Source organism: Gopherus evgoodei, chromosome 4 (assembly GCF_007399415.2).
Source record: "Gopherus evgoodei ecotype Sinaloan lineage chromosome 4, rGopEvg1_v1.p, whole genome shotgun sequence".
Taxonomy (NCBI): domain Eukaryota; kingdom Metazoa; phylum Chordata; order Testudines; family Testudinidae; genus Gopherus; species Gopherus evgoodei.
In genome coordinates, this window is record NC_044325.1 from 8931531 (window position 1) to 8955839 (window position 24309).

Consider the following 24309-nt stretch of genomic DNA (forward strand, 5'->3'; position numbering starts at 1 on the left):
GTGGCACCTTATAGACTAACAGATGTATTGGAGCATGAGCTTTCATGGGTGAATACCCACTGCATCTGACGAAGTGGGTATTCACCCATGAAAGCTCATGCTCCAATACGTCTGTTAGTCTATAAGGTGCCACAGGACTCTTTGCTGATTTTCTAACTTGAATGATACCAGTCCCAACCTCGACAAGCAAATCTCTCTCGCTGTACTGCGTGCTAACTACACCTTCAAGTGAAAGGCCGAAGGTTTAGTCAATATTCTTTTTTAAATCCTACCATGGGGTGTACCCTCAAATGCTTTTGATGCCCTTTAAAAACAATCCACTTGGACTCGCTTTGAGAGCTTTTCTTTTCAGTGACATTCAGTGAGGCGCTGGGATTGCTCACCGAACTGGCACAAATCCCAGCTTGCTCTGAAATAGCTGCACGTCCTTGTTCGCAGGGGACTCGGGGCCAAAATGTCCCATCCAGTGCCCTTTGGCCTCCTTTACGCAATTGTTTGCACGATCACCGTGCCAAAAAATCCAGCCCAAGTGGAAGACTTGTCCGGGAATGAGGCTCAGCAATAAAACCAACATTCTTGGTTTTTCAAGACCTATGTGGTGATAAACTGACTTTTCCCGGGAGCAGCTGAACTGCAGTCTATCAGACCCCACTTTCCTGCTCTCAGAAGGTATCTGATGCTAGCATGATAATGAACCCGTTTCTATGGAAACTCCCTCATGACCACTCCTCTCTGCTGGCTCCCCTCCAATTTGTGAATGGCTTCATAAATCACACACAAATCCAGTATGCATTCAAAAGAAGCAACCTGAAGTGCATGAACGCTAACCCTGATTTATGAATCAAAATCTTTGTTCCGGTTAAGGAAGCCCCTAGGCACAATTTTAATTTGTTTCATTTAATTTTCCGTTGTTAAGAAAAGAATGAAATGTGTGTAGCTTGGACATCATAAAATCTCTTTCAGACCTGGGACCAGATCGGCAGCTGTCTTGAGGTCAATAGAACTGCACCGAATTACTCCAGCTGGAGATTTGGCCCCTTGCTTTCTTTGTTTGGTCAGTGTAGGTTTTTGGAGCGGGGTTAATAAAAATTGTTTTCAAACTACGGGCGGCTTATTTTAGAGGGAAACCTTTTCAGAAGCAACAATATTACCGGAAAAAACCCCAACCAGACATCACAGAGAGATTCCCACGGCTGAAAGAGATAATAGCGGGGGAAATTATGTAGATGGGGAAAAAATAGTTACTAATTTATAGCTGCCCTGTCAAATCTGTCGGTTTGTGTTCTTACACTAGACTCATCACCATAGTTTCCAAGCTACCCGTAAAATTAGGCTGGTTACTCTGGGTATCTTTACTTCTCTCATCTCTGCCGGGCAGGGACTGGACTTTGGGCAGTGATTGTGGCCATATTGTGAACTAGGCTTGGGAACTGGGATTTGCTTTTTGCTCTGAGGTTCCTGAGTTTCATGGTCACACCTGATCCCGTGGAGTCTGGGGGCGGTATCTGAGAAGGTGCCATCTCTCTGTCACAAAGCTCCCTCTTGAGGATAACAGTGGCATTTCTGCGAAACGTGGCTTTTCCCATTACCGAAGTCGTTATACCCATATGACCCTGAGTGTGGATCCCTCCTTGCAGGAATAAAACTATGCTGCTATAAACACCTCTCATGTATAGAAAACATCTGTGTGCAGAAACGTCTGAAGGTTGGGTTTGCCAAAGTATTTAGGCACCAAAAGCTGCAGGCAGGTACCTAGTGAGATTTTTAAAAGCATCTAGGCTCCTCGCTCCCATTGAAATCAGCCTGGTCCTAACTTTGCCAGGATCATACAGGAGTAGGAAATTGAATACTGCTGGCACCCTAACCATTGGGCTCTCCTTCCTCTCCAGACCTGATCACAACGGGTAAGGTGGTTTCTGGGTAAGCTGAGCCAGTCCTTAGAAGATGGGGGCTGGAAGCTGGAATTCTGGGAGAAAACCTTCCAAACATAGTTACCGTTGGACTCTCCGTACAGCATGGGCCAGGTATTGAAGTCATTTACATAGGTGTAAATCCAGAGTGTATCTACTTGTTGCAGTGGAGATACAGATGTCAGTCCAGAGAGTAACTGAGTGGCAAGGCTGACTCATAAAGCCAAAGTTTGTCAAGGACCCAACCCTGCATACAATGAATAAGACTTTGTAACTATCCACAGCCACAAAAATAAGCCCATGGCCAACAATGAGCTAGAAAGGAAACAGCCCTGGGCCTTGCCGGGAAGGAAGCTACAGATCCTCCCTGAGTATAGAATCATAGAAGATATGGGATGGAAGGGACTTCAGGAGGTCAGCTAGTCCCACCCTCTGCTCAAAGCAGAACCCATCCCCAACTAAATCATCCCAGCCAGGGATTTGTCAAGCCTGACCTTAAAAACCTCTAAGGATGGAGATTCCACCACCTCCCTAGGTAACCCATTCCAGTGCTTCACCACCCTCCAAGTACTGAGCAGGAAGGGAAATCTGGAGTGACTGTCCCTTGGTGGGAGAGACCAAGCCACCTGTCCTTTCTGGGCAGTACCCAGGATATGGCGCAGTCCAAACCCCACCAGTTCCAAGGCACTTTAAAGTCAGGCGATCCATGTTTTCCCACCCATTCACTCTGTGCGGAGGGGAGCCTGCTCTCCCAGGCGAGGGAAAAGGAGCTGTGTGATAGCATTTCATCTAGTAACTGCCTCTCTCCACCTCCTTTGGGGCAGATCTGCTCTACAGGGCCGGGGAAGAGGGCAGGAGTCAAAGGAATAGCTGGTCGATGTAGCACGTTCACCTTTCAGAACAGTAGAGTTTGTGCTGTAAAATGCACCATGAAGTCACCTCGCTGCAGCTCTGAGCCTGCAGAGGAGTGATGGGTGGGAGCTGAGCGGGAGGCAGGTTAATGGCACTGCTAGCCGTGGCCCCTTTGCTACAGGGGGACTGGAGGGAGCACAAAAGCAGATAGCATCTCAGCACTTGGAGTACTGCCTTCCGCATGTATTCCCATGAGTCTCTGCCTAGTGTGGGCTGCGGTGGCCTTGCCCACCCCGGAGTATCTCTGGCACCATCTCTTGGAGGTGGGGGAGTTGGTGAAACTCGATTACGAACTCGGTCAACTCACAGGGGCCTGATCCTCAGCTGATGTAAATGAGCATAGCACCATTGACTTTATGACCTATTTACATTTCTCTTTGCCATCTCTGAGTTCTTCTAGAGGGGAAGATGCAGAGAAAGGCATGGTTCTTATTGGCTAGAGTAGCTCAGTGAATCTTAACACTCTACAGACTTGTATTGGATAGGGAGTAGCAGGCAACTTCGTAAATTAATCTACCATTGATTTTAAAAAGTCTCCAGTGATTTGGGATCAAAATGAAATTAGACTTTCTGTTCTGCGCCTGCAGTATGTTCCCATTAGTTGGTACCATTGTGGGCCACTCTAGAAAAAGGTATTTTCCAAATTTAGCATAAGTTAAATGACAGCTGCAGGACTGGAAAGAAGCTGCATGTACACGACGGAATGTAGTGTTGATTAACATTCAGAAAAGATGCATTAGGCTACAACCACCATCCAGCTGGGAAGAGATACGGGCCATCAGTGCAATATGAAACAAAGGCAGAAACAAACAATTCACAATTATTGTGGGGGAAAATAGGTTTTCTGCGTTAGTCCTAAAATGATGGACTGAGTACAAATGTCTTCTGAGGAAGGGAGAATCAAGCCAAGGCACTTCCAAAGGGACAACAGCTTGATCTGCTGGACGGTTACATAGCAAAGATGGATAAACAGAGTAAGTGATGGGCCCCATGTTTAATGCTCACTCTGAGGGCTGCCCTAATCATCATGTCCCGTAGGTAAAATGCTATCCAAGTTCTAAGAACTTGCTGAATCAGAGTCTAAAACGTGAATATTGCCAATGATGTCATGAGTTTAAGTGCCTTGCTGAATTGAAGCATTGGGTCATAATCCTGCAATAGGAGCCATCATAGGCCCCGACTCCATGGGTACTCCAGTCCTGGAGCACCCATAGAAAAAAAGTGAGTGAGTTCTTAGCACCCACCAGCAGCGAGCTCGCCTCTTCCTTGTGAGCCGGTGCCCAACTGGTCAACTCCTCCCCTGCCCTACCAGCACCTCCCATCTGCCGGTGCCCTGCTGGTCAACGCCTCCCCTTTCCTCCCAGCGCCTCCCCCACAGCGGGCGACCGACTGGTCAACTCCTCCCCTGCCCTACCAGCGCCTCCCGTCCACCAGTGCCCCTCTGGTCAACGTCTTCCCTTCCCTTCCTATCGCCTCCCATCCAGCGGAGCCCCGCTGGTCAACTCTTCTCCCTCCCCGCACCTCCCACCTGCTGCAATCAGCTGTTCTGTGGCATGCAGGAGATGCTGGGAGGGAGAGGGAAGACTGGAACAGGTACGGGGTGCGCTCAGGGGAAGAAGCAGGGAGGGGGCAGATCAGGGACAAAAGAGGTGGGGCAGGGGAGGGGCCTTGGGGGAAAGAGTGGGGTGGGGGCAGGGTCTGGGGCGGAGCAGGGGCAGAGGTGGGGCTTGGAGGAAGGAGTGAAGTGGGGGTGGGCCTGGGGCGAAGGTGGGGGGAAGTCAGAGCCTATGGGATTCATGCAGGTGGACCCCTTCACCTGGGCTAAGACCCGCTGACTCCTGTAGGGCTCCGCATGGCTTATTTGCAGGATCGGGGCTTTAAAAGGCAATGACAAAGTGTTAACGTAGTTTTTAAATTTGAAGGCAACAAGTGTAAATGGCCGAATAAGGGTGTTACCCTGACGATAATGAACAACATGAAAGGTGTTGGTAGACAGCACCATTTTAAGTACCGGGTATTTTCAAACTCTAAAGTATGGTATGAAATAAATTCAGAAACGTAGGAGTCAAATGAATCAAGCCTGGCTTAGGATCTCCAGTTACCATAGTTTGGTGGGGAAAGTCTTAGTTTTTCTGTTCAGATGGAAGTATTTTTCCTCTGAACACTAGTGGTCAATCTGCAGTTCTGGAGCCAAAAAAGCATCAAAGGGGAAAATATTGCTCAAGTCTACAAAGCTCCCTTATTCCTTTTATAAAAACTGGAAAATTCAGATGAATCGGTTAGCTCTTCTGAGTGTAGGCACTGGGGAGGCTAACCCAGCTGGAAAATTTTAGGGCCTGGAGAAGTGTCTGAGTTTTTTGTGTTTTGCTTGTCAGACAAATCCAGCCCATTACAAAATGCCATAAATAATCCACAATCCCTGTGTACGTAGGATAAGGAACAAAACAATCCTGAGAAATACACAGCTGTAATTAAAGTGTAATACCACAGGGACATAGTACCTATATACTATACTTTATAAACATCATTATCATGGAAATAAACAGTATCCTCACTCATTAACCTGCGGTCTCCAAGGCAAGAACCCCATTATCTGAAACGTGTGCCTCATTAAACTGCAGATATAAGAGGCTGTCTGTATTCCATTGTGAATTTCACTAAAAGGTTTCTTTTCCCTGCAAAGAAGAAAAATTCCTTTCTTTGTTATATAGTAGATATTACTATATTTTAATGTGGTTTTATTATTTATATTAGATATAAAAAAGTTCATTCCACATTGGGATTCAGGAACTGCTGTAAAGTTAAGTTGCTTCTTAATATGTTTTCTTAAGATTCAGGTAAACTATTGGTCTTGGATTTTCTCTTGACTCCCTTTTGGCTCTGATTAAATTGGTCCCAATTAACCACTGGAAATGCTGTCCTGCATAATTACTCCATTTGTGCTATGAGAATCTTATTAGAGATAATGGGTGGGGTGTATTGTCAAACTACAAGCAGGGAAGTGATATTGGCAAATCCCAGTAACACAAATGGGATACCTGACTACTCACGCATGCACACACATTGTGCAGTAATAATCTCTGTGTTATTGTTTCTGCACAAATCTACTTGCAAATCCACCCAGTGGCAGCTGACATAGCACTGTATTTGGACCATCTTTGGATCGAACCAATGGTCCAGCTAGTTCAACATCCTGTCTCTGAAAGTGGCCAGCACCAGATGTTTCAGAGGAAGGTGCCAAAAATCTTAAGTGGATAATTATGAAATAACCTGATATTCGGAGAAGTTTCTTCCAAACACTCATTTGTGACGGTACAGGCTCTTATCTGTATAAATGTCTATTCTTTTTTAATCAACTAAGCTCTTGCTCTCAGTATCTAGCAATAATGAGTTCCACAGGGTAATTATGCATTTTTCTTCAGCTGTACTTTGTTGCCTTTTAATTTCATTGAGCGCTCTTGTATCTGAACCTTTTGTTGACCAAGGATTGTCCATGGTTTCCTAGAGGTGTATGCTTGTGCATAGTTGTGTGATTGGTTGGTTTGAAAATAATGTACAAACTTATATTTGGAAAAGCTCTAAAGTGAACCTGAACTGATAAGAATTAAAAGCTTTGCAAAAGTACAGTTGGTATTGTCAAAATAGCAATTTAAATCCAAGTAGTATAAGATGAAAAGTGTACATTGCAAATTGTGGTTGAAAAGATGGGTATTTAAACATGTTGAGTTGTATATGATTAGTGCTTAAAAACTTGTAATCTCAAAAATTTGCTGGGAAGATGAATTAAGAGCAAAATGCCAGCCCCAGTGCACGACTTCAGTATATGTGCTGTGTTTGATGGAGTTTCATACTGGGAAGTAATTAGTGCTAAGGTATCTTCCTTAGCTGCACCATCCCAAATTCTTCTTGGCAAGATACACATAGTCATAGTCTATCTTCAACATGATGCATTTATTGAGCAAAGCAACTGCAAACTACAGACACACACAAGTTCCACATAGGTTGAGCTCTAGTTGTGTGTCCTCTGTTTACCAGGGACTGCACCCTGGCAAGGCATACAGAGACATCTAGTGGCCAAATGACAATATTGCAAGTAAATAGTTTATAACCTCATCCTTACTTAGCCTGCAGTCCACATACCATAAAGCCTTGGAGAATGCTTTAGGCAGCACCTCCCCAGCTACATAACATCTATATATATAATCTCTCTCATAGAGCTGGAAGGGACCTTGAAAGGTCAGGGAGTTCAGTCTAGCAGGACCAGTACTGTCTTTAACAGTTTTTTGTTTGTTTTACCCCAATTCCCTAAATGGCCTCCTCAAGGATTGAACTCACAACCCTTGGTTTAGGGGGCCAATGCTCAAACCACTGAGCTATCCCTCCTCCCCCTGGGCTAAGGATGGTGTTGTTTCAAATGGTAAATCTCTATCTAAGCATTGAGGAAACTTTGATGAGCACAAAAGCTGGGAATTGCCTAGAACGCCCTGCTTTCGCATGCTCATACTTGATAAGAAAAAAGTGAATGAAAGCATCACTTGCTGCAAAATTGGTAAATTTTCCTAACTGAGGAATAGGGTCACTGCTAGCTTTGGGAGATCCCAGGAATGGAAATAGTGAGTTTTTCTCTTTGCTTTTAATTCAGGTCACAATTTTGCTCCTTGCAACAGGGAGCTGTTTCACGCAACTTCTTTGCAATTCTCCCTCTCCGCCTCAGTCTCTGGTTTATAGACTCTGCACAGAAGTACATTTCTACCAACTGCTAAATTTTTAATTTCATCTCTAGTCATACACTTTGAAAGGCATGTCAGTAATGGTCTCAAATTAAAAATGCTCATGTTAGTGTCCTATCTGAAACCCCAGTCCTGCAATTTACAATTGGGGCTGGAAGAAAAATGTCAAACTAAACATTTTCACATTGGGAAATGGGATTTCATTGAAATAAAAGTTTTCTATGGAAAGAACTTGATGTCTGGAATTTTCAGCCAGGAAAATCAAAATGAACCATGTTGTTTAGTTTCAAGTCAACATTAATCCCTGTTTCTGCCTGAGATGTTACCGTCCCTTATACTAGTTGTAGTTCTAGACATTTCCTACCCCCATTCCCCCCATCAGCCCCACTCTCTGGCTGGCCATTGTCTCTTGGATTCCGCCTCTCCCTGCAGTGGGGTCTGCCTGCATTTTAAATTGAAGGATCAGGGTGGGATGATGAAGGCGGAGATGAGAGCTTTAGTTCAACAGCAAGGCCTTTTTATGTGCCATCAAATGAGAAATGGCATTCACGCATGGTGATCAGCTCTTTAATAGTGTACAGAATACATTGATTTTCTGTCACTCTTTTTTACTTCTGATGCCTCTTTGATCACTGAGCTATGAGCGTCTTCAAATAAAATTCTTCTTCTATAGCAGATCCTACTCACCTTCGCCTGTGTAACTGCTCTGAATCCAATGGGGCTTTTCAGGGAGTAGGGCCAGCAAGGTTTGGCCCTCTAACATTGCTGTTTTCTTAGGGAAACCAGTCAGAGCATTGCAAAGCCAGACTCTTCACTTTAGCAACTCAAACAGTAACATGCTCACCTACATATTTCAGAAGGGGGAAGGGAAGAATAAAAATGCAACACAGCTAAATCAGCACGGCTGTGGAAATTTGAACTAACGTGGTCCCTTAATTTTTTTCTGATTGACTTTGCGACAGCAGCCCCCAATCTCGCAGACACTTACAAAAGTACTTTAATTTTACTATCATGCACTTCTGCACCCCCTGGACTCTACTGCCAGGAGCAGCCCCCAAAGTGCAAAGGAAAAAAATAATGAGAAAAGACATTCAAAGGTAGAGCAAGCTGGCACCAATCCGTGGCTATTGCACATTCTCAGCAGTCTGCACTTTCAAGGGTGTGTATCTTGAAGTGCAAGCTAATGCTTTCTGCTCTCTATGCACGCTCATCCCCCACCCCATACCTAGCTATGGACTGTGATGAAGTACGCAAACTCTGCCTTGGTTGAGGGCAGCAAGGGGTTAATGGTCTGGCCTGGAGATAAGGGGTTAAATCAGGAACACCTGGCAGAAGCATCAGACCTGGATGGAGGGTCCTCCAGCTGCAGTAAATGATATAAAGGGAGGAGGTTGCCCTCCTGAGGGGAAGCTGGATGGGATTGTGATCACAGAGTGATCACCCTGTGAGTTGGGGAGACTGTGCAGGTCTCCCTAGGGGATGGTATAGACAGAGATATTTTTCCCTCTAGTTCTGTCCCCAGCCTGTAGACAACACAGGCAAGGGCACTTTGCTGCTTATTTTACTTGCTTAACAAACCTGCCTTCCTTTTGTGGCCCACCTGAGGTGACCTCTGCCTGCCGGCTTGTTTCTCAATGAGGACTATTTACATGCCAAGTTCCAAGTCTCCTTTCTTCTCTCTTTAAAGGGAGTGGGGGTGTATTGTTTTTCAGGGTGTGGAAAGTAAATATTTCATATTCCCAACTCAAGAATAGTGAAAAGGGACTTTGCTCAAAGGGATTCTCTTAGACCAAGCATCTGTGGAGAACATCTCCCTGTCCGGTGAGTTCTTAGCAGAGGTATGATCCTATGAGCCAGCTGGGTTGTAACTGAATCTGTTTTGTAACCCTCAGCAGCCCGCTGTGCTGTGAAGGAACTGCTGTAATAAAGCTCTGTGTGTGTCTACAGGAACATTTCTCATCTGGGGTGCTTGGGAGGGAGTGGCTAGATCACTGGACTGGGAGTCAGACCTGACTTCAACTCTGCCCTAAGCTGCTGTGTGACCTTGGTCAAGTCACTTTCTCTGTGCCTCTGTGGGTTTTTTTGCTTCTACCTTTGTGTCTTCAGACTGTAAATTCACTGGGCTAGGAAGGGCCTCCTGTTTAGAGTTATCTGATGTCTAGTTTTTGACCAGAAAGTCTGGTTGAAAAGGGAACCTAGCAGTGTCCGGTCAGCTGTACTGACCGGACACTAAAAGTCTGGTTATTGCAGGCGGGGGAATAGTAGCAGCCTGTTGCTCAGTCCTGAAGTGGCAGCTCCTTCGGCAGGATGCATGCCACAGCTTGGGCAGCAGGTAGCCCCTCTGAGAAGCATGGTTTGCAGGACTACAGCGGATGACAGAGTGCAGGGGCCCATGGCGAGTGGGGTAAGGAGCTCTCGTGGCTGGGAACATTCCCCGGGAGGGAGGCGAGCTGCCCCTCCCGCACAGCTTTTTGTGGCTGTGCTCTCAGACAGCTCTGGGACAGACAGCGCGGAGAGGGACGGGGAAGGGAGCTGCTGGGTGGGCAGCGCAGAGCGGCGCTGGGAAGGGGGCTGCTGGGCTGCTCCTATGTGGCTGCAGCACTCTTCTCACCTTTACTCCCAGGCAGCCTGTTGGATCTGGGGTTCACAAGTCCCTTGGGGCTCCTCATGCTAGAGTTGCGGGTGGGGTATGTGGGGAGAGGTGCGAGTGGGGCCTTGTGGACAAGAGGTGGCATGTGAGGTCTGGTTTTCAGACACTGGAAATGTAGCCACCATGCTGCTGCTGCTTGTTTGGACAGGATCTAGAACAAGGGGAACCTGAGCTTGGTTGAGACCTTTAGATGCAACTGCAGTAGAAATGACTTGGTCTTCCCTGTGGGATAGACAGGAATGGCTTCTCCCACCACTGTAGTGCAGGTTCTGCTAAGGAACACGGCATTCAAATGTTAGCAGCTGATGAAAAACTTGTCACAATGAAACTGGGCAATTTTATCCAAAATAGGTCCCAGCCAATGTTCATTGGCTTAAAAAAGCCTGCCCTGTACAGCCTATTGCACTGTATAGAATGGCACATAGGAACGCATCGGTGGCCAATTAGTTCATTTTTATCATCCATTTATCTACGTTGGCCAAGCACTTGCTCCTCCTTACAAACCTGGAGTTCTTTCAGAGAAGAAAGTCTAAAGTTTAAATGAACTTGCCCTGTGCTCTGAACCCCGCAGACAGCTACACAGGAAAGCGATCTTGTTTCCTCCCATCTCTTGTCTGTATTTCTCTGTCACAGCGGTGCACTGCTAACCACAAAGCAACAACATTTGTCAGTGTACACATAGATTAGCTAGTGTAAACGCTGACTTTTGTACGAAAGGCAGACTCTGTAACCGAGAACTCCTTCCAGCATTCCAGGCTCCTAAATCAACAGAGGAGGTAAAGTGTAAGCAGTGCTTGCTCCGGGGCGTGGCAGGACGCAGTGAAATGGGGAAACTAGGGGGGGCACTGGCCTTTAAAGGGCTCACTTCTCCAAGCAGGTCTCCAACAAGCCATCTTTCAGCTACAAGTCTAATAGAATTGAATGCAGTCTGCAATTCAGTGAGGAAGAGTCCAACTGCTGTTGTAACTCTGTATAAAGTATTGTCTAAAGGGGCTTAACAACTTACATTACATCTCAGAAGTCTATCTTACTTCCTAAAATGTCGTCTTATAATTTCCTTATACAGCTCTGTGTGTGTCTCTCTAATCTGTGTGCATATCACACAATATAGATAAAATAGAATATACGATGGCGTGCCCTAGCATGATATTACAGTTCTAATAGCAGGCGTGTGGTTGCATAATTGAGCTATGCAGGCTTTCCCAGCTGAAGCCACTAACAAGGCTATACCAGATCCCCGTCATGTATTCAGTGTAATATCAAGTGAATGTACATGTAATAGATCTCCTTCATTTTAAAATATTTTTTTTCCTCTTGCAACGTTTCTCAGTCCGTTCCTGACTCAAGTGAATTCAAAAGCCTTGTAAATAAGGTAAATGTAGTGAACTTTCTTCCTGAATTGGAATCTGTATTTGATTGGTCAGTGTACCTATCAATCATCCTCTGATGCTTATGACTAGATCAGGCATGTTTATGTGAGGCATGAGGCAAGTGGAAGGAATTTCTGTCTGAAATCCTGAAACTCTGCCCTCCTAGTCTCACCCCTGGTGCGGTATGGAAAAGTGAATAGAATAAAAATCAATACGTCATCTCGCCAAGTGTCTTGGAATAACCCGCACCCCCCAGTACATTCTGCCTTTCTGAACTGAGTTTTCAAGCTTGCTGAGCCTCTGAATGATATTTTGAGGTGTCTTGGTTTCCAATTAACGTCTGTACCATTAGTCATTCAGTGACATGGATCTAATGGAAAGTGTCAGTCTAATAAATTGTTTCTCTCTCTCTCTTTCCCCTTAAAGGTATTGACTATTGAAGATCGGCAGACCTTCCGCTAGAGAAGCAACTCACAGAAAAGACCGTTTTGGTAAAACACTTCGTTACTTGATTCTAAGTGCAACGGATAGATTGGATGGGGAGATGGCCTGGGGATCATGAGGGGTTTTTGTGGAGAGCTGTTCCTCGCAGTTTGTTTCCTTGAAACATGCATCCTGCCTACCAGCCTGAGTCCTGGACTCGGTGGATCCTCAGCATAGGCTGAGGGAGGGTCATTTAGCTGTGGGTGGGCTTAAGCCCGCCCATTTCCCAAACCCAATATGAGCTTTCTTTGGTGCTTGCTCCTGGTTGCTACCCCAGCGTATCCTAGCCGGACAGGCCTGAATGGGAACTGCACTGCAGCGGCTTCATGTCGGGCTCTGGGTTTCTCTGAGCAGGCCCTAAGATGAGTTCCTCAGTTGAAGGACTGAACACAAGTGCTGTAGTGTGAGCACCCTTGGATCCTCCCCTTTAAGCTGGCTCAGGCTAAATGGCCAAAACTAGACCTGCGGGTAGTTTTCAGAGCCAGCGGGAGACCCCTTGAGGGGTGATGTTTTGAAGAAATGCCTCTCTGCCCCTTACTCATTATCTCTCCGAAGGAGAATATGGGCTGCAGAGAATACGGAGCTGACTCTAGGTTGGTCTTTCTAGCCCAGAAATTCATGGACAAGAATGCCTTCCTTCTAGACTCCTGGTGAGTGTGTCCACGGAGACAGGATAAAATACCTGGCTAGGAGAGAGTCTGGCATTCTCACTCTCTCTAGCTGGGAGCCGGGGGACATCTGGGTTCCAATCCCTGCTCCAGTGACTGTTTGTTTAGACCAAGTGGAACATCTTCAGCTTGTGAGAGACAGCTCAGAATAGCCAATAGCCTGGTGGTTTGGGCACGCACCTCAGGGGAGGCAGGAGCAGAGATTTGAACTTGGCTTTCTCACATCCCAGGTGAGTGCTCTCACCACTGGGCTAAAGAGTGGCCTTTCCTCCTCCTCCTCAGCTTTTGTGAATTGAGCCCTTTATTTTTATTAAAATACCTGAAATGAAATCTTTCAGTTCTCCAAGAACTTCAGTTTCAGTTGGACACACACTGATTGTTGCGGGGGGGGGGGGTTGGTTTGTTTGTTTGTTTTTTTGGAACTGCCAGTAATCTGAAAAGTCAGTTTATTCTCCTAGCTCCGCCTGGGACAGCCCAATGCATTTCAGCTGTGTCCCATCTCTTACATTGATCATGTTTGTTCTTGATAAGTACTAATCATGCTTACATGGGGCCCTTGCTGGAAAGACACAGACACTGTTTTTCTGCCCAGTGTGAGCAGAGCCAGCTTAGAAAAGCATGCTTCATAGAGACAGTGTAGACTTGGCAACATAATGAACAAGTGCAGTTATCCTTTTGTAGGAAACCCTAAAGAAACAGGAAGTGACAATATCCTGTTTTGCATCTAAATGCTCACTCGTTGTGCGGACAATGCAATGCTAGACCAATGCACCGTGTCGGTCTCTAGAAATCACTATATTATAGTCAGCTACTTAAATGCACGGATGTATATTTCCTAATTATTTTATAGTAAAGCTTGGTATTTCAGTACAGTGTAATGAACCTATAATGACTGATATTACTGCTACAGGCAACTTGAAAGACACTTCAAGGTGTCGACTAGAGAACTTGTTGAAAACATCCGTTTGCTATCGTGTGAAGTTGAAACTGAGAGGGGCTTTTATAGTAGCTGCTATTTTGTTCCAAGAGTGGAGGAAATGCTTGCTTGCATTCCGTGCATAATTATAGCATTGTTGTTTTGATTGGGAAGGTAATAAGAGAAGTTTCTCCATTAGTAGTGATGCTTCTCTCTCCTACCCACCTGGAAGTGAAAATCTTAATTACTGATTAAACAACCTGCTCTCTAGAAAGCTTGCTGGATGCACAAACAGTGAAAACACCTTTGGCTTTACAGCTGATCTGCATCAGAGCAACAGCACTAGCCAAAAGAGCAGGGTTAACAGCACAGCTTAGTGCTAAGTGCAGTTTAAAAATCTACCCTGGGGAACAACAAGGTGATTGATGTTTACAGCACTGAAGAGACAGCCCCAGCAGAGCTGTAAAACTAAAGTCTGTTCCCACCTGCCTCCAACCCCAAATCTTCTTCCCTTTCCAGTCACTGTCCAAGTAAGGATATAAACAGTGGGCCTGCTTCTCTCACTTAACGCCAACTGGCAAATCCAGATTTAACTTGGTTTGGTGTCATAGTGGTTTTCATAGATTCTAGGACTGGAAGGGACCTTGAGAGGTCATTGAGTCCAGTCCCCTGCCCTCATGGCAGGACCAAATACTGTCTTGACCAGGCATCTCAAACTGAAATGACCACAAAGGCCACATGAGGTATAGTGCATTGGCCCAAGGGCCGCATCACTGACACCCCAGCCCTGCCCCCACTCCACCCCTTCCATGAGGTCCTGCCCCTTTCCCACCCCTTCCCTGCCCCTTTCTACCCCCTTCCCCAAAGTCCCCACCCCAACACTGACCCTTCCCTGTCACCAGAAGGTGCAGGAGGGGTGCAGGGTGCAGCAGAGGCTCAGGGCAGGGAGTTGGTGTGTGGGGTGCAAGAGGAGTGCAGCAGGGGGCTCAGGGCTGGGACCTGAGCGCAGGAGGGGTGTGGGGTGCAGCAGGGGTCTCAGGGCAGAGAGCTGAATGCAGGAGGGATGCGACAGAGGGCTCAGGGCAGGGAGCTGGATGCAGAATGGGCATAGGATGCGACGGGGGCTCAGGGCAGGGAGCTGGGGTGCAGGAGGGGTGCGGGGTACAGCAGGGAGCTGGGTGCAGGATGCGGCAGGGGGCTCAGGGCAGAGAGCTGAGCGCAGGAGGGATGCGGCAGTGGGCTCAGGGCAGGGGGCTGGATGCAGGATGGGCGTAGGATGCGACGGGGGCTCAGGGCAGGGAGCTGGGGTGCAGAGTACGGCAGGGAGCTGGGTGCAGGATGTGGCAGGGAGCTCAGGGCAGGGAGTTGGGGTGTGAGCTCTGGCCCAGTGCCGCTTACCTAGAGCAGCTTCTGGGTGGCAGTGGTGCGCATCAGAGCCAGGGCAGCTGTCATAAACAGATAGTTAAGGGTTAATGTCTCTTTTACCTGTAAAGGGTTAACAAACAGTGAACCGGACACCTGACCAGAGGACCAATCAGAAAACAAGATACTTTCAAATCTCAGTGGAGGGAAGCCTTTGTTTGTGTTTTTTGGGTTTTGCTTTGTTCTCTCTGGGTCCTGGAAGGGACTAGACATGCAACCAGGTTTCTTGCCAATCTCCCTGCTACAGTCTCTTATATATTCAGAATAGTGAGTATTTAGTAGAAAAGACGGTTATAGTCTTTAATTGTTTTCTGTATTTGCAAATGTGTAGTTTGCTGGAAGTATTTTAAATTGTATTTTTGCTGGGGGGAGGCTTCTTTCTAGTGTCTATAAGCTGTAAGACCCTGTAACTTTTACCATCTAAATTACAGAGAACTTTTACTTTTTTCTTTCTTTTTATTAAAAGTTTTGCTTTTTAAGACCTGTTTAATTTTTCCCCCTTGTTGAGGCTCAAGGGAATTGAGTCTGTACTTAACAGGGAAGGAGAAGGGAGGGGAGAAGGGTGGAATCCCTTTGTTTTAGATTCACAGAGCTTGAATCTGTCTATCTCTCCAGGAGCCCAGGGAGGGAACACCTGGAGGGAAGAGAAGGGGTGAGGGGAACAAACCTGATTTCTCTGTGTTGTGTTTCAAGGAGTTTGAATCACAATAATCTTCCAGGGTAACCCAGGGAGGGGAAATCTGGGAGAGGCAACGGTGAGGGAAAGGGTTTACTTTCCTTGTGTTAAGATCCAGAGGGTCTGGGTCTTGGGGGTCCCCGGGCAAGGGTTTTGTTGTTTTTTTTTGGGGGGGGGGGGGACAGAGTTTACCAGGCACTCAGAGTCCTGGTTGGTGGCAGCTTATCAGATCTAAGCTGGTAATTAAGCTTAGGGGAATTCATGCTGGTACCCCAACTTTTGGACTCTAAGATTCAGATTGGGGAAATATACCATGACAGCAGCAAATCCAGTTTAGTAGTTCCCTGATGTATTAAATTACTTCGCTTTGTTTCCACAGCACATCTGAAAAGCACAACCGGCACTCAGATGGCCAGCAACAACACTGCCAGCATAGCACAAGCCAGGAAGCTGGTGGAACAGCTGAAAATGGAGGCCAACATTGACAGAATAAAGGTAAAGTTGGTGGAAGGCGACCGGGTAACTAGCATGTTCTTTGTGGTTCCATGATGAGTCTTCTGCAGCTAAGACTCCAAGTCATTGATTTTTAAGGCCAGATAGGACTGCTGGAGCCATTTAGTCTGACTTCCTATAAAACACAAGCTATAGACTTCAGATCTAGTGTCCCTCAAGTCCCAGAGTTCCGTGTATTTAACTTATTGAACAAAATATTAAGTTGAATTGATCATGGTCTACAATTACCCTACGCGGGGAGAAGAGATCTGATATTCGAGAGCTCTTTAATCTGGCAAAGGCATGATCCAATGGCTGGAAGTCGAAGTAAGCAAGTTCACACTGGAAATTTTTATTTTTAATAGTGAGGGTAATTAAACACTGGAAAGGCATAGCCAGGGGTGTGGTAAATCCTCCATCACTGAGGCTTTAACTCTATACTGAATGGTTTTTCTAAATGATGTCAGGTAGATCCAGGAATCTCACTGGATGAAATCTGGGCCTGTGTTCTATAGGATCTCGGACCATTATGATCAAGTCCTTCTGTCTTCAAATCTGTGATGGTAACACAGTTCCCTAGCTTTCTTTTTTGGTGGTGGATATTTTGCTGGTGTGACCATGAACTGTACCCAACGGGAAAACTAGAAGATTTGGGAAACTCTGTTAAACCAGTCCTAATGATATGGCCTTTTAGGAAACAGGAGGACGCTCTTTCATGATGAATTGGTACTGTTTGAAGATGACTGCAGCTGAGTCTTATTTAATGTATTTCAGAGACTTTGTTCTTTGGATAACATGGTTAATGCATGAAATTGGGCCCAGTGGTGTACCCAGACTTGCTCAGAGAAACACAACAAAACAAAAAGCAAAGTTATCCTTTCAAGTCCCTTTCTCAATGAAAAGGAGAGCGATCCCTTCGGGGAGGGATTCCTCTGCATTGGCTGCATATAGGTCTTCTAGTGCTGGTCCGGATGTTACGCTGGAATAATGAGCCCCTAGATTGTCCATCTGAGTTGTAGTAAGTGGGCACAATTCTGCCTCTGCCCCTCCAATATTTGCTAAGTTCTGTCCTTAAACTATGAGCTCCTCAGGTGTTGAGCTGTCCCTTCTTGATTTGTCCAGAAAGCCCGTAGCACATGATGAATGCTACAATTGTGATCATGGACAGATTCCCTTTTTAAAGGCCAGCATCCCAAACTGGGTGTCTGTATTGAATGTGTGGGCACAGACACGTAATGGTGCATGCCAGATAAACAGCTGCCTGCACAAAAGGGTAATTATGCTGCTAAGGCACTTATTTTTTTTGCTGCTTAAGCACCATTCTGATGCATGCAACTGCATGTTATTCATGCTCAGCTCAGGTAAATATTAAGAATCTTGTCCCCCAAATACATGCAGGCTTTGAAAGACGTAATGTATCTCTGCTGCTTAAACTGTGTTCTGTGTTTGAGTTGGCTCGGAAAGTTGCCTCCAGAAACCTGAACCTTTTGAGAGCAGAGTCTTGGAGCATTCCAGCTTGTTAAAGGGAAATGTAGCTGATTCCAAAGTGTGACATACCAATATCTGAACTTCAGCATTTGGTCGTGTCTCCTAGCTGCTCAAGAGCGTCCACTGAGCCAGTTTCATGTTCTTAATAGATAACCGTATACAGTCAGTGACTCCACCAATATTTATCATAGCAACCACAACCCTCCATTGAAAGGGTTCGACATGATATAAAATGACGTGGCACTGCCCTTTCTTAAATCGTGAATAAATATTGTTCCATGTATTCTTGCAAGCTATTTGCAGTTGAGTGTGTCCTGCATTGAGTGTTTTTTTGTAAGATCAAATCAGGTAAAATGTGTTGATGGATCAAAAACCTGCCTGTAACCAAATGGAGATAAAACTAGATTTGCAGACTGCATAGGTTTTCTCCTAAAGTCTTTGCTAATAGGTTTGTGTTAGGTGTTAAATGCCTTGAAAAGAGGCTGCTTGGTGGGGGGAGAAACGAACTAGAAGGCTGGATTGCCTGAAAGAGATGCAAATGAAAACCATCTTAACAGCAAAAGAAATCAACACCACATTTTGTATAGTTGATGTATAAATGCCTTTTTATTGTGTGTAAGTTGTTTGGGATTTGCACACATGGCACATCAAACATGCTACAGCAAAAATGTACTTTCAGTGTAATACTGAAGAATAAAACAGAGACCTGCAAGTTACCATTTGATCAGGTGATCTTCATTACTATGTCCAATCTCCCAGCTGGCCTGCCCTGACCTCTTATTGACATCATCAGGTTCCTGAAACACACGCAAATAAACTGGGCTTCAGAATTAATTACATGTGCAAAAATCTGTGTCTGCTCCTGGCAATAGAGGGTTGGCTGGAGAGTGGCCTTGCAGTAGGTTTTCAGGTTATAGGAGTCGGAGGCCTACTCAGCTGGCAATCAGATCAGGTGGAGGGTCCCCTAGCCTCCAAATCTGGAAGAAAACAGGTGGAATCTAAGAGCTAGGAGATGAGACAGGAGGTCTTGCAGGGTAAAATAACCATAGTAACAACCCGCCTACAAGGAGACTTGTGCAAAGATTTACATCAATTGTTCTTAAGTTTAGACTAAATTGGGAAATCTCCAGGGAGCGGATGAAAGTTTGGGACCCTGAACCTGTGCAAGTGCTGAGGGGGTGTCCAACCCATTTATAAGCCCAGGAGAGGATCTTTGACATTCAGAGTGGTCTGCGGACTTGTTGCCTTATAGCAGAAGATGAGCAAAGTCATAATGTGCCTTCAGCTGGGCGGGGCACTCCAGCCAAGGTCTGTATTTAGAAAATTGAGAACATTTGAAGTGACAAATTCCGCTTCCTTGCCTTCCTGGTAAGGGCGTTTTTTACACTTGGAAAGAAGCCACGTCCTTCTATTCACTGGGCACGAACATAGTGTAAATGCAAATACTCCATACTGGGAAGAAAAACAATGGAGGTTCCAGTTGTTACAGCACAGGCTATCTAGGAAGGGTGAAAGTTCAGTTTACATTATATATCCTGTTTGGAGGTCTTCCCTCAGTCTTTAGTCAGGCAAATTCCACTTGCGTGAATAAGGACTGAAGAAAACCCGAGCAAGGATCTCCACTTTGGCCCTAAGGGTATGTCTACACTGCAGTTAGATACCTGCAGCTGGTCCATGCCAGCTGACTTGGATTGGGGATGCTTAATTGCAGTGTAGATGTTCAGTTCGGGCTAGAGCCTCGGCTCTAGGGCCCTGGGAGGTGGAAGGGTCCCAGCGCTTGGCTGCAGCCTGAGCCGGAAAGTCTACGCTGCAATTAAACAGCCCCTTGGGCTGCGCCCCATGAGTCCAAGTAGGCTGTCATGGACCAGATGCAGGTGTTTAATGGCCGCGTAGACATGCCCTAAGTGACCGGTGCAGTTGGGACAACACTTTGGCGCTAAAGTTTGGTGGTGATTACAGCCGCTAGAGAACAGTCCCTTTTCAAAGTAGAAGAGTCATGCAGTTAAAGGGGAACTTCCCCCATTGGTGCACCATTCTGAAATGGATCTTAGAGTTCAGGGGTACTTCCAATTCCTAGCCAGTTACATTCTACGGTCACTCTTACCTAAGGGGTGATATGAATGCCAAGTAGTGAACAAGGACAGTGTAAGGCCTAGTTAGAAAGTCCATCGATTGATAGTGAGTACAATGAAGGAGCCAGTGGGAAGTTGAGGCAACTTCCCATCTTCCATTCAGCCAAATAAGATGCTTTAATTTAGGGTGACCAGACTGCAAATGTGAAAAATCAGGATGGGGTGGGGGTGATAGGAGCCTATATAAGAAAAAGACCCAAACTTTGGGACTGTCCCTATAAAATCGGGACATCTGGTCACCCTACTTTAATTCCATGCTGCTGAAGTGCTCCCTCCTTTGTGTGCTCTGAGGTAGAGGAGCTCCAGACAACGTAGTTCATCCAAGGCTTATACAGAGTGTGCATTTATTTTCAGGTGTCAAAAGCAGCGGCAGACTTGATGGCGTACTGCGAAGCCCATGCCAAGGAAGACCCTCTACTGACCCCGGTGCCAGCTTCAGAAAACCCCTTTAGAGAGAAGAAGTTCTTCTGTGCAATTCTGTAAGCCCTCCATGAGCCTGACATGCACTCAGCCCGCTCTGAACACTGATGTAGCGTTTTTAGCAATGTGGACAACTTTCTAGTCCACAGAATTTAAAAAAATAACAACAAGGCTGGGAGATCCGGAGATGTGCATGTTTAAAGAAACTGGTCACCTTTTGGGGGAATAAGATCTACATCATGAGGTAGAAGATCTGCAGAGTCATCGAGAGAGAAAAATATGTAAAGATTGTGTCACTTTTCTGCTCACAAAAAAATAGAAAAACCAACAAAAAACCTTTGTTTGATCCATATTTAAAAAAGACACTTGTGCTGAGCAAGGTAAAGGTTGAGGCTCTGTATAACCTCATTGGAATGATTATCGTTGGGTTTTTCCAAATAATGCTCTTATTTAAATTGAATTGTCAAATATCGCAACAGGCTAGATTACTATTATATTACTAAACGTTCAGTCTTGTGCTTTTTTTTTTGTTTGTTTTTTGCATTAGAGTAGCACAGAGATGGATGGGATTCCTCAAAAGATGATAAACTAAACTGGTTAGCAAGGGCTTAGTCAGTGATACTTCACATCTGCAGTGTGAACACTGTCTGTCTGTGTGTTTCTTGCAACCTATTACCACAACTTCTGACACTTGTATATGGTAGCTTCAATTCTGCAAGTAAAAGTAAATCAGGTGTTGTGATTGGTGCTTCATATTTTTGTGACAACTTTTAAATAATAGTGCATGAAAATATCCCTGTGTTCAATCCATTTAGAAACTTATATTGTTTAGAGCCACATGCTGGTGGAAGATGCTGTAGAGAAAAAACAAAAGATGTTCTGACAGCAAAGAGAAAACTACTCTAATGCCTTAGATGGGCCTGAAATACCTCTCATGTTATGTAGGGTTGCCAGCTACTGAGAAGCCTATTCCTGAAATCAGAACAGTTTATATGGGGAGTTTAGGGTCACTCAGATCCCTGGAGGTCATAGGATAAAACCAAGAAGAAAAATGATATACATTTGTGTTGACCCAAGTTTTCTCTGGTCCTCCCCTACTCTTCTATGCCTCTTCTCTTTACCCATATTTCTTGATTTTAGTATCACTTGATCTATATTAATGTTTCACAGAAGCTTGTCTTCTCTGAACCATGTCCCTTAAGCAGCGTGACAGAACCAGCACCCAGCAGGCCTGCTGCTGTACTATGCTAAGTGACTGATCCAAGCACGGCTTGATTCAGAAGGGACCTCAGATGGAAGGCAGTGCAAGCTTGTCCACCCCGTGCAATTCTCTGCTTCCCCTATACTGCCCTCGCTGGGTCTCTTTTCCCAAATCTGTTGGCTCGAAACCCCAGTGTTTACAAAACTCCCTCTGCCATCGAATCTGACCACTGTTTTCAACTCCCTCTTCCCCACTCATTGTTCAGAACATACTTTTAATAACAGAAGGGCCATAGCACTCTGTACCCAAACAATGGCAACATGCAGGACGCAAATGGGCATATGGTTATAATAGCAAGAGGACTCCATACTGACGGACTAAGGGTGATCTGTCAACCACTGAAATTTTTGTTAATATGCTGGACTCCCGTTATCCGGTCACTAACCCTCCAGCCCTTTGTGAGATTTCACCATGTATTTCTTACCACTTTAACATCCCATCATGAAACAAAATGAGTGAAGAAAATCGGGTGCATCTTTAAATAGAGCACCCAATTACAGGGTGGTATATCGACATGACATACCTCGAACAGCTTAAGATAGAAGCTTGCACCTTCCTTGCTTTGTAAACGTCATGTTTTGAGTTGCTGTTCCAGGTGTGCCTCCATTAAAGCCTCCAAGCTGGATAATGAGGCATTAAGAAAGATCTAATCAATTGGATGAGCCCTGCTAATCAGGGCAAAGCCAAACCATCAGAATGGAAGCTGGTGGAAGCACCCAGTGCTTTGCTTACATGTAGCCTGAAATTGACAAATTTGTTTAATCAGCTTTAGGAAACTTGTCCTAACCAGATGGAGGGCAAAAAGACAAGCCTATAGGCTACAAACATACCAATTTGAACACCATAAAAACCTAATATTTCAGGTGGAGGCTGAGACCATCTGAAATGGCCCCATAAAGAGCTGAGAGAGACAGGTTACAGTATCAGGTACAGTATGTGACTTCAAACATGAAAGGCAAAGCCTACCTTGAGGAGATTCTACTGCTGTTAAAATTCTGTTCTGGCCTTTGGCCTGAAGCAGGACTGCTGTGATTGCAACGACACCAATATGCCTCAAACCTAAACAGCAATCAGAGAGGAGCTGTTCATAAGATTCCCATGCCACTGGTGTGGGCGTGAGAGCGGCTCTAGCTTTTCATGCTATTCTGAACCCTTGGAACACTTTGATTTTTGCTCAAAAACCTAGCAGCTATAAATTTAGGATAATTCCAGATCCATGGCAACCCTGTTAATATGATGTTCTAAATCAGGGATGAGTTCAATTTTTTGTATTTAAAAGGACAACAGAGTCTTAAGGTACCTGTCAGAAAATCTTACAGCCCATAACAAAGTGGAAATGTTTTTTGACTAACTTTTTTCTACTCTTACATCCTTGTATACAGGCAGAAGGGTTTCTGTAGCAAAAACCATTTATTGTAACAGTGCAAGTATATGTATATAGAGATCTACCCCAAAAGGTCATCAAGTCCAGCCACCCCCCGCCTCCACTAGCAGGGCCAAGTACTGATTTTGCCCCAGATCCCTAAGTGGCCCCCTCAAGTATTGAACTCACAACCCTGAGTTTAGCAGGCCTATGCTCAAACCACTGAGCTCTCTCTCTCTTTCTGAGTCTCAACATCTGGGAATATTTATACAATACAACCAGTAGCTAAATGGTGTATGACTTGCCTTGCTAGCTTTCAAATACGAGATCCTGTATTTCAATCTTTATACTGTATGTTTGACTAGCTTAGGTTTCATTTGACCAATGAGTAACTCTACAGCTCTTTTCACTTGTATTGCTAAAAACAATGTAAATATATTGCAACTGTTCTTTTTTAATAAGATCTGCTATAACTGACAAAGAAGCACTGCTTAATTAGGCAAGACCCTAAATCTCACTAATCCCGGAACAGTACTCAAATCCTGGCATGAAGTTTTATCATAACTTTTTAATGACTTACATATTTTACAACTTAAATTCTTTAAAAGAATGCTACATGCAATTTTAAATTACACCAAAACATTCTTTCAGTATCTCTTTTGTTACAGTTACTACTTCTGATTTTTTTAAATTCTTTTTAATTGGGGACGCAACCAGAAAAATCTCACCTTTGTATTTATATTTACACAGACCCGCTTTCACTGGCAAAGTAGAAATTTTACCTACCAAGAAAATTTTACCCCATAAAAACGTAAAATATTTCAATATTGAAAATATATTGATTCTATATATTCAACATGGTATAAATTTGTTTGATATACTGAAGGTTTTTTCAATAAAAAGATCCTATATAGGGGAATGTGATTTCCTCCCCCCTCCCAACTTTGTTCATAGCAGTGGTGAGTTGCTACATGTACATTATGTCATATCAGCCAAATAGGTGGATGCATCTTCCTACCCAAGAAGCGATCTGTTTTCAGGAAGAGGGTCAATGTAAATGTCAGTGGGTTTTTCTGTTTTGTGTTTTGTTTTTTAAACAGGGAAACTTGAAGTTGTGATGTAGTGCACACGCCATCCCATGTGGTCAATGTATGTGTATGAAATAAAACTTTGGATTTGTTTCAAATATTGTCTGTTTGCTTTTTAAAGTAGCAGTCAGTGTTGGTGGGTTTTTCTTCTTTTTCACAAGTTAACTCTCCTGCTCCAGATGACAGAACCAAATGTGTTCAGGATATGATGTTGGTTTAGAGAGCTTTCCAAACTAACAGTAAACCACATTCTCATTCTCTCTCTCTCTCTCTCGTCCCCTCTTCCCCCCTCCCCCCCATTTCAATAGCCGCTTCTGTGATGGTGTGA

The 24309-nt window shown here is 44.9% G+C and overlaps 1 protein-coding gene and 1 long non-coding RNA gene across 7 annotated transcripts in view; one reads left to right on the top strand and one right to left on the bottom strand.

The window, feature by feature from the left end:
* The window catches only part of GNG2 (G protein subunit gamma 2), a 105892-nt gene extending 84881 nt beyond the window's left edge, over positions 1-21011 (top strand). For 4 of the 6 annotated variants that reach the window (XM_030562873.1, XM_030562872.1, XM_030562875.1 and 1 more), the window contains 3 exons: positions 11999-12063; positions 16117-16232; positions 20204-21011. In XM_030562873.1, the coding sequence (XP_030418733.1) occupies positions 16146-16232; positions 20204-20332 (216 nt within the window). In that variant the 5' untranslated portion in view covers positions 11999-12063; positions 16117-16145 and the 3' untranslated portion in view covers positions 20333-21011. Of the gene's footprint in view, positions 1-10868; positions 10979-11867; positions 11890-11998; positions 12064-16116; positions 16233-20203 lie in introns of those variants that run through there. The other 2 variants (XM_030562874.1, XM_030562876.1) reach the window with 2 other exon arrangements.
* LOC115651705 lies at positions 110-23055 on the bottom strand. Its single transcript, XR_004000415.1, has 3 exons — positions 21513-23055; positions 13900-13904; positions 110-144 (listed from the first exon to the last, which is right to left on the bottom strand). It is a non-coding gene; the product is annotated as an uncharacterized LOC115651705 (long non-coding RNA).
* Positions 23056-24309: the final 1254 nt, after the last annotated feature.